Source organism: Geotrypetes seraphini, chromosome 14 (assembly GCF_902459505.1).
Source record: "Geotrypetes seraphini chromosome 14, aGeoSer1.1, whole genome shotgun sequence".
NCBI classification, from domain to species: domain Eukaryota; kingdom Metazoa; phylum Chordata; class Amphibia; order Gymnophiona; family Dermophiidae; genus Geotrypetes; species Geotrypetes seraphini.
The window spans coordinates 26,662,168-26,676,304 of NC_047097.1; the positions used below are offsets into that span (position 1 = coordinate 26,662,168).

Sequence of the window (14,137 nt, forward strand, 5' to 3'; positions counted from 1 at the left end):
CTAGCGCTGACTGCAGAGAATAGAGGCACTGCTAGAGAACAGAGTTGAACTGGTAACCTCCCCCCCCTCCCACACACACACACACACACACACACTTTTGGTTGTGTCTTTCCCTAGCTAGATGTCCAAAGAAAGATCAGAGACTCTAAGAACTTCCCTTGGGTCATAACCTCCGTAGAGGACAGGTGAAGGGAACATCCTGCCCTACTCCCTAAACCGAAAAGTCCAAAGCAGCAGCAGACCTGGATGCAAGTGATAGCAGGAGTTTGATCCCGAAGGAACCCCATCCTGGATTTGAACTTCCTGCGGACGAGGTAACCCCTGCAGCGAGCCTGCAGCTTTGTAATGAGGCTCTCGTTAGCCAGCCAGAGTTGTTCTCGATTATATGCAGCCGACACTCCAGAGATGGTGCTCTGTATCGGAGGAGACAAGAGAGGCCAACATGAGAGAGAGGAGGAGACGCAAAGGAAGAACGCTTAGCACCGCATACACTAGGAATCAAAAACTCAGGCTTGCAGGTTAGTCTCAACAATGAATAAACACAAAGTCTCATTTTCGACTCATTTTCTGTGACAACTGGGAGTCCAGAAGAAGCAAAGCCATGTCTAGGCATCTTTTGCGGTCTGGTGGTACCGACTATTGGCAAAAGGGAAGAACCATAACAAAACTGGGGAGCAAGAGGACAATAAGGGGGAGGGAGGAGGAGGCGGCGTGGTGGGGAGGGATATTGCTGTTCCTACATCCTACACATGGCGCCTGGGGCAGTGGCACCCCTCCCCCACCCTCTTCTTCGCTCCTTCCCTGTCCCCTCCTGCCAGATGTGCACGCCCCTCCCTTCCCCTGTACCTCTTTAATGTTCCCAGCAACCCCAACCTGTTGCTCGCACCAGCATCGGATCTTCCTCCGACGTCACTTCCTAGGCGCGGGTCCAGGAAGTGACATCAGAGGAAGAGCCGATGGTGTTTGGAGTTGCTGCTCATGCCTGGAACATTAAAGAGATGCAGGTGAAGGAGAGGGATGCATTGGGAGGGGTGGGGAAGGAGTAGGATGGGTGCTGGTGCCACCACCATGACTGCACCCAGGGCGGACCACCCCTCCCCCCCCCTCTGCCACTGATCCCACAGGTTATTTTTAGGTCTGCCTCACCACAAGACCTGATAGTCCATGAAAGCAAGCAAGCGAGTGAGGAAAGACACAATTCAGTCCTCTGACCTGGATTTCTTCCCGGGAGAGCTGCGTATTATTCTGCACAAATCCCGGGGGCTCGTCCCAGCCCCCTTCCTTACTCTTCAGATTGAAGTAATAATTGTAGCCTCCTTTGACCCAGTGCTGCACCCACTCACTGGCGTTATCACCTAGGAAAAGATGAGAACCCATCAGCACAAAACCTCTAGCTCATTCGGGTTTGATATCCCATTCAAGCCTCTTGGGATTTCTGAAAATCAAGCTCAGGGTCTGGATTTTCGGTCCATAAAATCTGGTCACCCTACAAAAAGGCAGAATGAAAACACCAGATTGGATTAGGACCGTGTCAGAGTTTGCAGGCAGGGCAGAGACACTGAAAAACTGCAGCGCTCGGATTAAGCTATATTAAAGATGCAGGAACATTAAAAGAGATGTGTTAATATCTACCAGCGACTGAGGAAAGGGAGCTGGCTCCGTGCAGAATTTCCAAAGTGAGATAAACACAGCAGGCCTGAGCTGGGGGAGGAAAGAGCTAAGAGAACAGAGAAGGGGGATAAGCAGGAACTTAGATGCAGGAGGAGAAGGGAAGAGTGAGCTGGGAATGCTGTGTTTGAGACAGCTGGGACAAAATAAGTGCTGACGTAATTTGCCATCACACCACCTCACCAGAAGAAATCGCTACATACGAGATCCTGAACCTGACCCGGGAAGCATTTGCCACTAAACAAGAACAAACCTTTCTGTTTATTTCCCATGCTGTGTTCGTTGCAGTCCAGTTTGCCTCGGAAATGCCCCCAAAAGGCCACGTCTTACTCTTAAAGCTGAGACAGCCTCGGTGCAACGCTCACCTGCAACCGTTTTTTTCTTCTTGGCCTCTGCCAGCTCATTCTGATACGTGTCTGCACACTCTGGAGTGACCCCGTAGAGGCCAGCATCAGGTGATCGGAGGGCACTTAGCGTCTGTACTGCATCGCCACGATCCACAGCTTCATTAATTGACAAAATTCCTAAAGAAACTAGAACAAAACGCACAAAGCGTGGATGTTATGTAGAGAGGTCGAGAAAAACCTAAAGTTGGAAAGAAAACGTGTGAATTGAAGTTTTTCCCATGAATTTAATTGTGCTTGATTTTTGTAAAAAATTTTAAAGGCCATCCTGGGGTCGCTCAGAGCCAATGATTACATAAAGCTCCATTTTTCTTAAAATTGGTTATTTTTGCTTAATGGAGCACATTTCTTGGTAGTATAGCTGTAACTTTTATGTTTTCACACTCAGCAATGACATATTGATAAAAAGTCATTTTCCCCCTCCTTTACAAAGCCGCTCTAGCGTTCTTAGCGCCAGCCACTGCAGTAACAGCTCGGACGCTCGTAGGAATTCTATGAGTGTCAGAGCTGTTACCGTGGCAGCCGGCGCTAAAAACACTAGCGTGGCTTTGTGAAGGAGGGGGCTGATGCAGTAATGAACCTTAATATCTGCATTTTATTGTGGAAAATAACAGAAATTTTACATACTTTGCTAGTAGCTAAAGAAGTCCACTTTGGAGTAGTCATCTCCCAATGGTGTTCCAAACACTCAAGCATTCATTGTCTCCTTGAGATAGGATAATGTTTGTAATGCAGCTCAACTCCATTCCACAAGGCCTCGTGCTACATTGCCAGTGCAGCGTGAAGCCTTGTTGCAAGGAGTTGAACAGCATTTCAGGCTTTATCCTATCTGACTCAGACTTAAGATGTCCTGCAGGGATAGTCAAAAGTTTTACTTGATATCCTGGGTGAAACTTAGACATTGTGAGTTAGACGATACGAAAACAGGTATAAGTGCCCAAAAGATATCCAAAGTGACCAGCTAACCACCTCGGAGACAAAGTAAAGACCCACACACACTCCCCCAGTGTTCACTGACCCCCCTCACAAAGATTAGAATAAAAAAGTACATACTGTACCTGGCTCTAGAACTTCAGCACCTGGTATAGGAAAGCCTAGTAGAACTCCACACAGGTCTCTTAAATAGCCTGGGGGTAGGCTAGTGAACCACAGAGAGGAGGACCCAAGCCCGTAGGCCACTATAACCACTACATTTATGGTGGAACATGTGCACCCACCAAACCACCCCCCCCCTCCAAACCCACCTGCAGACGTAAGGGCTATTGGGGTTGTAGACAGGTGGGTATAATGGATTTGGAGGGGCTCACCATAACCTATAAGGGGGCGTTCTGGTGAGATGTTTATGTGGCACCCTTTATGCGATGTTCACAACAATTGCCATGTCTGGGTGGCCAGTCCATTACAAGATTGGCCTCTCCCACATCCAAATGGTCTTGTTCTGGGCGTTTGGGATTTGGAAAAAATTTTGGTTGAAAATGTGGTATAAAGATAAGACGTCCTGGCAATCTGGGCAACCCAATAGCTTGGAAGCCCAAATAGACGATTTCCTTTACCCTTCGCCCCCCCCAAAAAAAAAAAAAAATTCTAGAAGTATTTTTCAAAAATGGGCGTTTTCCCACTGCCGGCTTTGAGTATCTCGCATCATACGTCCAAATCGGACTTAAGACATATGTTTTGATTATGCCCCCCCCCCCACACACACACACATGTTATGGAGACATAGAAGCGCTTATGTATCTCTCTAAAATACTAGAGTTAAACAGCAGAAAACAAGCCTACTTTGTAAGTGGACATTAACACCCAAGTGCCCATTGCACAAAAATGAGCACATTTTATAATCTGTGTGAATTCCAATCACACTCCACTCAACTTCCACCCCTGTGTACACCTACTGGCAAAGTACATATCCTCATGTGAAAAATACATACTTTTACGTTGGTCAGAGACTATTTAGACTTTATAGAATTACCCACTGATGTCTATTCTGCAAAGAAACACTCATGAGAATTCTCAGAAAGCGCAAATGCTCACATGTTGAAGAGAAACAGAAAAAGCTCTGAAAACTAGCTTGAGTCGATTGCAATTTCTGAATCGCTCTGTGTAAGAAAGTGGAAGGCTAGACAACCGAAGCGCGTCAATCCTTGCAGAATACTTTCCTAGACTCTTCTCCTTGACCAGAACTTGAATTGTCTTTAGATTCATTTGAAAACTATTTTGTTAGTTGCAAGTTCTGAAGAAACCTGGTTTGAATACACACATCTCTCTGCGTCCACTGTATCCTTGTTGGACCGGTGAATCCCATCCTGAATCTCATCCAGCCAAAGAACAGCTGCATCATCTCGCGTGTCCTGAAGAAAAGAAGACAGTCACAGAGGTTAAGTTGAGAAAACCATCCAAGAGAGACTCCAGTCCAGTGACGCTTGGGTGGGTGGTATGTATGAGAACGACACTGCCAAAGTGAACCAATAACAGACTTTATAAAGTTATAACCCTAAAAGAAAATAAGACGCCTACAGATAGTACAGAACACTTCCGTCAAAATTATAGGCTGTGCAAGAAAGTTTGACCACATAACTGCTGCTGATCAAAGCCCACTGGCTCCCTGTGGAGCACCGAATAACGTACAAAATCTTACTACTAATTTTCAACTTCTGGTCATACCATATGCCCCTCAAAGAACTCTCCGATCTGTCCCTCAAAACTTACTTGCCATTCCATCCTTAAGGCAAATCAATGGCTTCCTATGCTAATGCCTTTCTCTGGTAATCCCTCCTTATGGTCGTTACTGCTTCTCTGGAATTTCACGCTACAATTCTCAAAAATATTCCAAAATGAATTTGGCTATTAATGTCTTCCTGTTTTAATATTGTTGAAATCTGACCTGCTAATGTCTGGTCATGCTTTTCTGGAATTTTGTGATCCAGTGTGGGGAGGATGAAGTTTAAGAACTTCTTAAAAATGTGTCTATTTTGCCTTTCTGTGTTACACTTGTTTGTTTTCTTACTGATCGTAGGGAGCTCAAGATAATGTGTATGTAATTTGTAAATCACATAGTCGATATGCGGTATATAAATTTTTAAATAAATAATAACTTCTCATTTACCGACCCTTTGCTCTGGAACTCTGCCCCAAACCATTTAAGGGAAGAAACATCCTTAAATTACTTCAAGTCCAAGCTAAAAACCTTTCTGTTTCACAATGCCTTTGGACAATAACCATCATCTTAAGGGCGTATTCTTTGTCTTTCCCCTCTCTTGTTTCCCTCTTCTCTGTTCTTTACTTTGATATAATGTAGTTCTCCTCCATTCCCTATCATTTCCGTTTGTTTGAATTAATTTTGTCGATGTATTAATTTGAATGAATCATCGATCATTTTTTAAAAATCTTGTACTGTTACTTTGTGACGTTATACCCTTATTTTTTTATTAGATGTACGCCTGCTAGAAGTTTGATTAGGCAGTATAACACATTTTTAATAAACTTGGAACCTAGATTCAACACCAACTCAATGCCCTCATGAAAGAGTTAGATCTCTTCTGTCAGTGTGAACAGCAGGGGGCATCCAAGCTGCCTAGCATCTTCTAAAGTTAGCTCACGTCCTCAATTAGGCCTAGATTCATTAAAGTTCTTGATCTGGATCGGTGTTGGGCGATTCTTGGCCGATCAGATGCATGCCCAATAGCGATCCCACTGATCGCTGTAAGAGCAATCGAAACGCATGTGCAGAGTATACTTGTTGTTTACTGATGCAATTTACGCATGTGCTAGCTCTTCGCCCTTAGTACGTAGTTAGTGGGCGGGATTTATTCCCGCACGTCATTGGTGGCAAAGCCCAAGTGAGCTCAAAAGAAAGGGGGAGGGGTGGCTGCAGTTGACTTTTGCTGGCCCTACGAGTTGGACATGTGTAAAAAGGAATGATTTGTGACCGCAGCGAATTATTTTGTGTAGCCAGATTATCGAACAGGACACGCGAGTTTCCGTTATTTCCTATGGGGAAACTCGCTTTGATAAACGAGCATTTTGGATTACGAGCATGCTCCTGGAACGGATTATGCTTGTAATCCAAGGTACCACTGTACTTAAAAAAAAAAAAAAAAAAAAAATAGTGTGTATTATTTATGAAATGACCCTCGTATAAGCCACCTGCAAGCCTGTACATCAGAACCCCACCTCCGCTGCACCCAAACTCTGCCCTTGGAGTGCCAACATGCAGATTGGGTAAAGGAGGTGCACAATATTCATTGCATTACTTTATACATGGGTATATGGTCACGAGTGTTTAAAGCAGGCGTTGCACCCAGAAAAATCTTGACAAAATGACCCCTAGATAGCCTTCCTCTTGAAACACACACAGTAGGTTCCTAAAACTCGAAAATCCCCGGCGCAGCAGAATGCCCGCCATCGCCCACCAGTCCCTGCCTAAAACAACTCAGTTTCCTTTCTCTAAATTTGCCGGTGCTGATATTTTTTTTCCGTCTCTAAAAATTACTCAGTGTAGCCTGGAGAGTTGCTGAAGCAAGTCAATGTCTAAATAAGGCAATATTTGCAAAAGTGAAAAGAGCAACCCAGCCAGGCGAGCCCTCCAGATACACATGAAAGAAGAGATTTTTCACTCAGACTGGCAGCCTTGAGGAAACGCTTGAACTTCAAGTCATTTCCTGAAGCATTCTGTGGCCTCTAAACCCTTTCGGTGCTCTCTCCTGTTGGCTTATCTCAGGAACTTCCCCAATGCTTTACCGATAACGCCAACAGGACTTTTCCCTTTCAGCCTCGGATCTCATTTCTTCTCCTCCCTACTTTCCCCAAGTGTGTTTGACTTTTCACATTTTTTTCAGCTTTAGCCAGAATACCACAGGGGCTGCTCTTTATGCCTGCAGAGGCGTTTCATTATGATTAGAGCCTAAGCGTTGGGCCTGGACAGACAGAAAAGCTTTCTAAGCATTATATAGTAGCCGTCTTCCTAGGCGCTTATATCTAAATCCAAATAAAATCCCACAGGAATATGGTTTGGCTGTTGCAAAGGGTGGGGAAGAGTGGAGGTTAAAAGCTTATAAACTGAGTGAACTAGTTCATTCCTTTTTATTCTAAAGTATTCCACTGGCTTATCGAATTTCAGAACATAAGAGTTGCCCTACTCGGACAGGTCCATCAAGCCCATCATCCTGTTTCCAACAGTGGTCAACCCAGGCCACAAGTAGCTGGCAAGATCCCAAGGAATAAAATAGATTGTATGCTGCTTATCCTAGGAATAAGCAGTGGATTTCTCCAAGCCTTCTCAATAATGGTTTATTTATGAGAGACTGTATTTTGCCTTGCATTGTGGGTTAACAGCTCTACCTAATCATTACTAAATAGCAGAAAAAAATTTATGTTGTGCTTGCAATTGAATGCCCCCCCCCCCCAGAGAGTCTGCCTGGAACTTCACCTCCCCCCCCCAAATCTCTCCACTGTCTTCCCTAGTCACAGCAATAACCATATACCAGACTTTCTTAACCTTCTCACTGTCCAGACCACTTTTGTTGGATGTCAGGAGCTCCCTTGGGCCAGGAAGAGGATGGAGAGGCTAGGCCCAGGGCAGAGTTGAGCAAAACAGACTCTAGATATGGAGCAGGAATCACAAGTGAGACAGGAAATAAAGGAAGAGGAGACAAGCATGAGGGCAAGCGGAGAAGAACTTGCACTGAAGCAGGGAAAAGAGCTGGGACACACAATACATGCAACACGCGCCACACAACATGCAACACACATGACGCGTGTGCAACATGTGACAACGCAACACAAGCAACATGTGACACATGCACGAAACACACACACGTAACTCAACACATGACACAACACATGTGACCCACACACATGTGACACATGCAATATGCGACATAACGCAACACACAACATGCAACATAATGCAACACGCAACATGCAACCCACACAACATGCAACACAATGTGACAAGTAACATGCGGCAACATGCGACACGTGGCACAATGCAAGCAACACGTGACACATGCACAAAACACATGCAACGCAACACACATGACTCAACACATGACAACACAGGTGACCCACGCACAACAAACGTGTGACACGTGCAACATGCGACATAACGCAACACACAACATGCGACACAACATGCGACGCACACACACAGTTGAGCATGAAACAGTGCACCTTTTTGCTTACCTGTGCTTTCTCTCTCTTTGCTCGGATCAGTGTCTCCTGGTAGTGCTGCGCCACTCTTGGGTCCACTCCTTCCATTTTGGCTGCAGGCAACTGCAGGGCCTGTAGGGTTTTCCTGCTATCTCCTTCATCCAAAGCTTCATTAATGATCCCAATTGCTAAAATTCCTGGAAGGAACAATGTGAATAACTGATCAACAAAGAATCTCTCAGGCCCCCGTGACAGCAAAAATCCCTTCATACTCTTACCGCCACTTAGGCGAGAGGGAGAATTAGAAGGCCTTGAGCATGCACAGATGTATGCTCAAGGCCCAGTAGATGCAGGAAGTTCTTCAAGTGGCACCAGCACGTCCTGTGGGCTGCGTGCCGGTGCAAGATGGGGGGTAAGTTTTTCAAGTTGTTCGGGCAGGGGGTGCCGGTTCGAGCGGGGAGGCCTTTTGCGAGTGGGGGGGAGCGATGCCAGTTCTCAGGGGGTGCTCGCAAATCAAGTCAACACTCGGTTTGCGAGACAAGTTTTGCGAGAATGTTTTGCTCGTCTTGCAAAACACTCGCAAACCGAGGTTTGACTGTACTACAACCGTATATTACTGAAACTTCTGTAGAACCGCACGGGGCATCCATGCTAATATTTGGCATGTTTGTCCACGAGGAAGTTGCAGTATCAGCAATGGCCACTTGATGTCAGTATAATAGATTAATCAAAGGTTGCAATACCAGAAGTGCCACAAGATGTCAGCACAACAGATTAAGAAAAGGCTACAATAACTGCATGGGCACCATCTTATTCATTTATTTAAGACACTTGTAACCCGCATATTCAGTATCCATGTGGGTGACAGCAATACATACATGATTAAAACAAAACTCAACAAACCACAATACAGTACAGTATATAACTTAAAGCTCAAGACCTGCTCCTTAAAACAATTAAGGGCAGATAACTGCTAAAATTATGCATTGCCTAGGTTTGAAAAGGCCAATCAGGGGGGGGGGAAGCATCCAAATTTATGAAATTATCCTCCTTGAGGGCACTAAAAATAGTCCTTACAAAGCTTGGTGGGGGGAGGGCAGCCATCAGGCCATGCTTTTAAGAAGATAAACACATGCAAAACTTCCTTATCTCCCGTTATATGACTATATCTAGTATACAGTGGTTCATGCTCAAAATATATCATCTGATTTTTATTTACAGGAAATAATGGACTTCATATGGTTGAAACAGTAGATTCCCCTTTGAGTGCATGAAATTAGAAGTCCTTCATAAAGGTTCACTTTCATCCTATCTAAATGCACACTGCCTTTCAGAGCCCCTCTTTCTCCTCCATGATGCAGACTGGGGAGCAAAAACTCCACACGGCCTCCCTCCACCCATCCCAGCACCTTTCCTTCCAGAGGATGAACATATGACCATACCCGGTGGAACTGATGTGCTGGGCCACTGCCAGTCCTTGTTTATGGCTGCTGTGTCACTGTAAAGGCAGCCAGCTTCACACGAGATCGGAAAAGGGGGTGGGGGAGGGAGACAGGAGAATTAACTATTTTCAAAAGACCATTGTCTCCGCCATGCCGAATGAGACACCATGTTTTGAAAACAGGCGGGCTTAAATCCCTTCCAAAGGCAGAGTCCAGAAGACACAGATGATGTCTATGGGAAATACCAAAGCCTGAGAATTCCGTAAATGCACCTTAAGAATACCAGTCAAACACAGCGTGTACACCTGATCCTTTTAGCTAAGCTAACTTAACAGATGAAAACTAGGAAGGACTATGCGGCAGGGCCAATAGAAGCTCATGGGCTTGCTTCTTTGGTTGTATTCCAATCTCCCATCACAGGAAAATATAACAGGCTTGCTGCGTTCGTTCACTTGAATAAAAGGTCATGAAAGTCAAAGTCCAGGGTGCAGACAATGGCTCTTTACTGGAAAAAAAATGGGACCCACAGCCCTTCTAGCCTAAGGCAAAGGTAACCTGTGGGACCACCAGACTTCAGCATGAAAATTACTTTATATAACTCTCTTTCAGGCAAAAATCCAGAAAGAGAAAATGCGGAAAAATCGCTGGACTAAGACTATAGCCCTCGATGGAGACTGCCCCAACTTTGTTGGTTGGGCTGAGAGAGTTTCAGCGGCCTCTCATATGCGCAACCATGACAGTTTCATGTTTCACCTATTTTTCTAAAAGTCAATTTTGGCACATCTATTGCCATAGACTCTCTAAAATGACCTTATAAAAGACCTGATCAGGGGGCTGAAAACTATTAATAAGCTCCATTTCTACAGTCTGCTGTCTGTGTGAAAAGTCATTTCCTGAACTCCCCAAATAGCAGCTGTGTTTCACACACTAGTCATAGGATAAGCAGGCCTGTAGCTGAAACCACACATCATTTGTGTGACGTCCAGTTCTGGAACAATCTTTCAAGCTTCAGAGCGTGGAGAAGTATGCTCGTCTGAGGGTAGGCTGGAGCTTCTGGACACCCGATTTCACATGTAAATGTACCAACACAATCCCTTCCCTCTCTGCATCTTTCTGGCCTTCGCTCACATTCCAGTCTGTACTGGAACATTTGCACTAGTCTGTTGCCCGACACTTAACTCCTCTTGATAATGCTCCAAGATCCATGAAACCTACCCTGCTGTCAGTAAATATGTACATTTATCATTTAGTCTTTGGGCAAGGTTGGCAATGAGGTGAAGCACTGTGAGCATTTATGGCACAGCTGATGAATTTTGAGAATTTCCTACTCTTTATTACGGTCTTGTGGGCCTCACATTAGGCAATTGGAAAAGTGAATTCTAAATCAGTGTCTCCCAAACTGTGTGACACAGCACAGTGGTGTGCCACGAGAGATTCCAGAATTGTACTTTATTTTATTTTAAGGGGGTATTTCTTTTGTATGGTTCTATTCCTTTATGAAAATGTTGGTTGGGTGGGGTTTTTTTTAATGTTGTATGGATTCTGATTGATTACAAGTGCATATATGATTATTATTATTTGTATAGATATTGTATTGCATTTTTTGTTAGCTTTCGAAACTCAATAAATATTAAAAAAAATTCCTTTCGTAAGTATACCCTAGAATAGATGACATGTACGTCACGTACGCAAGAGTCTGTCTGTTATGTGCGTAAGGATACAACTGCCCAGACAAGCATCATTCTTTGATGTGATTGGTCCTTGAAAACTAACGGAAAGTAAGAACATAAGAATAGCCTTACTGGGTCAGATTAATGGTCCATCAAGCCCAGTAGCCCGTTCCCACGGTGGCCAATCCAGGTCACTAGTACCTGGCCAAAACTTAAGGAGTAGCAATATTCCATGCTACTGATTCAGGGCAAGCAGTGGCTTCCCTCATGTCTTTCTCAATAACAGACTATGGACTTTTCCTCCAGGAACTTGTCCAAACCTTTCTAAAAAACCAGCTACACTATTTGCTCGTACCACATCCTCTGGCAACGCATTCCAGAGTGAACTATTCTCCGAGTGAAAAAAAGTATTTCTCTGTAACTTCATCGAGTGTCCTCTAGTCTTTGTAATTTTTGACAGAGTGAAAAATCGATCCACTTGTACCCATTCTACTCCACTCAGGATTTTGTAGACTTAAATCATATCTCCCCTCATCCGTCTCTTTTCCAAGCTGAAGAGCCCTAACCTTTCTAGTCTTTCCTCATACGAGAGGAGTTCCATCCCCTTTACCATCTTGATTGCTCTTCTTTGAACCTTTTCACTATATCTTTCTTGAGATAAGGAGACCAGAATTGAACGCAATACTTCAGATAAGGTCACACCATGGAGCGATACTGGGACATTAAATCATTCTTAGTCTTGTTAACCATCCCTTTTTTTTTTTTAATAATTCCTAGCACATTGGGTGGAACATTTCATCATATTGTCTACAATGATACCCAGATCCTTTTCTTGGGTGCTAACCCCCAAGGTGGACCCTAGCATCCAGTAACTGTGATTCAGGTTATTCTTCCCAATGTGCATCACTTTCCATTTGTCCACATTAAATTTCATCTGCCACATTAAATTTCATCTGCCCAGTCTTCCAATTTCCTAAGGTCCACCTGCAATTTTTCACAAACCGCATGCGTTTTAACAACTTTGAACAGTTTAGTGTCATCTGCAAATTTAATCACCTCACTCGTCATTCCAATTTCCAGATCATTTATAAATAGTTAAGTTTTCTCACCCCCGAACAGCAGCGCGAAGAGTATGAAGTACCCCCCTTCGGAGCTCTTTAAAAGTAAGTTTTTAGGTGGCGCGCTTGGGTCTTGCGCCGAACTGTCTGCGCTACAATGTCAGCACGCCAAAGTCTTGCGCGCTTTTGTCCCATCACCTCTCTCACATACCAGTCTCCATCGGTGGACTGGCCACCGTCTATCTCAGTCAGCAGTGGAAAGTACAACTTTAGCACTTACTGTCGTGTTCCTCTTGCACCACAGTGTTTACATGGTCGACACTCTGTTGGATATCGTTCCAGGTGATGAAGTCATTCCCTGCCTCGCGTGCCTGGGCCTTCAATTTCATCAGGTCTTCTAGATACCTGTCACGCACAGAGAGACAGAGCTGATCTCAGGTCACCTCAGCAAGAACAGCACAGGAAGACATGAGAGACAGAGAGAGAGAAGACAAGACGAGAGAGAAGACAAGACAAGACGAGAGAGAGAGAGAAAGAAGACGAGAGAGAGAGAGAAAGAAGACGAGAGAGAGAGAGAAAGAAGACGAGAGAGAGAGAGAAAGAAGACGAGAGAGAGAGAGAGAAAGAAGACGAGAGAGAGAGAGAAAGAAGACGAGAGAGAGAGAGAAAGAAGACGAGAGAGAGAGAGAAAGAAGACGAGAGAGAGAGAGAAAGAAGACGAGAGAGAGAGAAAGAAGACGAGAGAGAGAGAGAGAAAGAAGACGAGAGAGAGAGAGAGAAAGAAGACGAGAGAGAGAGAAAGAAGACGAGAGAGAGAGAGAGAAAGAAGACGAGAGAGAGAGAGAGAAAGAAGACGAGAGAGAGAGAGAGAAAGAAGACGAGAGAGAGAAAGAAGACGAGAGAGAGAAAGAAGACGAGAGAGAGAAAGAAGACGAGAGAGAGAAGAGAGAGAGAGAGAGAAGACGAGAGAGAGAGAGAGAAGACGAGAGAGAGAGAGAGAGAGAGAGAAGACGAGAGAGAGAGAGAGCGAGAGAAGACGAGAGAGAAAGAAGACGAGAGAGCGAGAAAGAAGACAGATTTCAGAGAAGGAAGGAATAGGCACTGAGAGAAAATCAAATCCCACTTTCTCCATGTTCTTCACGACCCACCTCTGGGAGTTCTCATCCTCAATGTTGGTGAGCCCGGTGACGGGGCTGCTCAGCTGTTTCCAGACGGTGTTCACGTCCCCGACATCTAGAGCGCGGTTAATCAGAGCCACGGAGGAGAGCATCTCCACAGCCACAGAGAGCTCGGCATGTGTGAGGTTACCCTGGGCACAAAACACAGTAATCAGCAACACAAGAGGCACGAACTGTGCAGCAATTAGAGGGGGGACAGACGGACGGCATAACACTGCAAAAAATGAATGCTGAAAACAGGACAATGAAATGGCAGGGACAAAGATATCGTGGGCTTTCAGTGTGAATTACTTCAGGCAGTCCGTCTCATCATTGCCTTACGTAAAAAGGACAGGTTTATCTATCCCTGTCCAGAGGTCTTCTTTTATTTTAACAGTACGAATTCTTTGTAATACAGCATTTACTATGTATTACTATGTGTCTTGGAGGTGTGCCATCACATCAAACCCCAGCCTACCAAGGACCAGGCTCTACATCAGGGGTGTCCAACCTTTTGGCTTCCCTGGGCCCCATTGGCCCAAAAAAAATGTTTCTGGGGCCGCGCAAACGCTGCAGCAAGACAGAGGAGGG

At 44.9% G+C, this 14,137-nt stretch overlaps 1 protein-coding gene across 1 annotated transcript in view; it reads right to left on the minus strand.

Annotated features, from left to right (window-relative positions):
- The window catches only part of IQGAP1 (IQ motif containing GTPase activating protein 1), a 134,468-nt gene that overhangs the window by 46,018 nt on the left and 74,313 nt on the right, over positions 1–14,137 (minus strand). Inside the window, exons 13-19 of the mRNA XM_033920190.1 lie at positions 13,538–13,698; positions 12,670–12,794; positions 8,253–8,416; positions 4,330–4,420; positions 2,034–2,201; positions 1,213–1,355; positions 243–413 (exon numbers count right to left, since the gene is read on the minus strand). Coding sequence (XP_033776081.1) covers positions 243–413; positions 1,213–1,355; positions 2,034–2,201; positions 4,330–4,420; positions 8,253–8,416; positions 12,670–12,794; positions 13,538–13,698 — 1,023 coding nt within the window. The remainder of the gene's footprint in view (positions 1–242; positions 414–1,212; positions 1,356–2,033; positions 2,202–4,329; positions 4,421–8,252; positions 8,417–12,669; positions 12,795–13,537; positions 13,699–14,137) is intronic.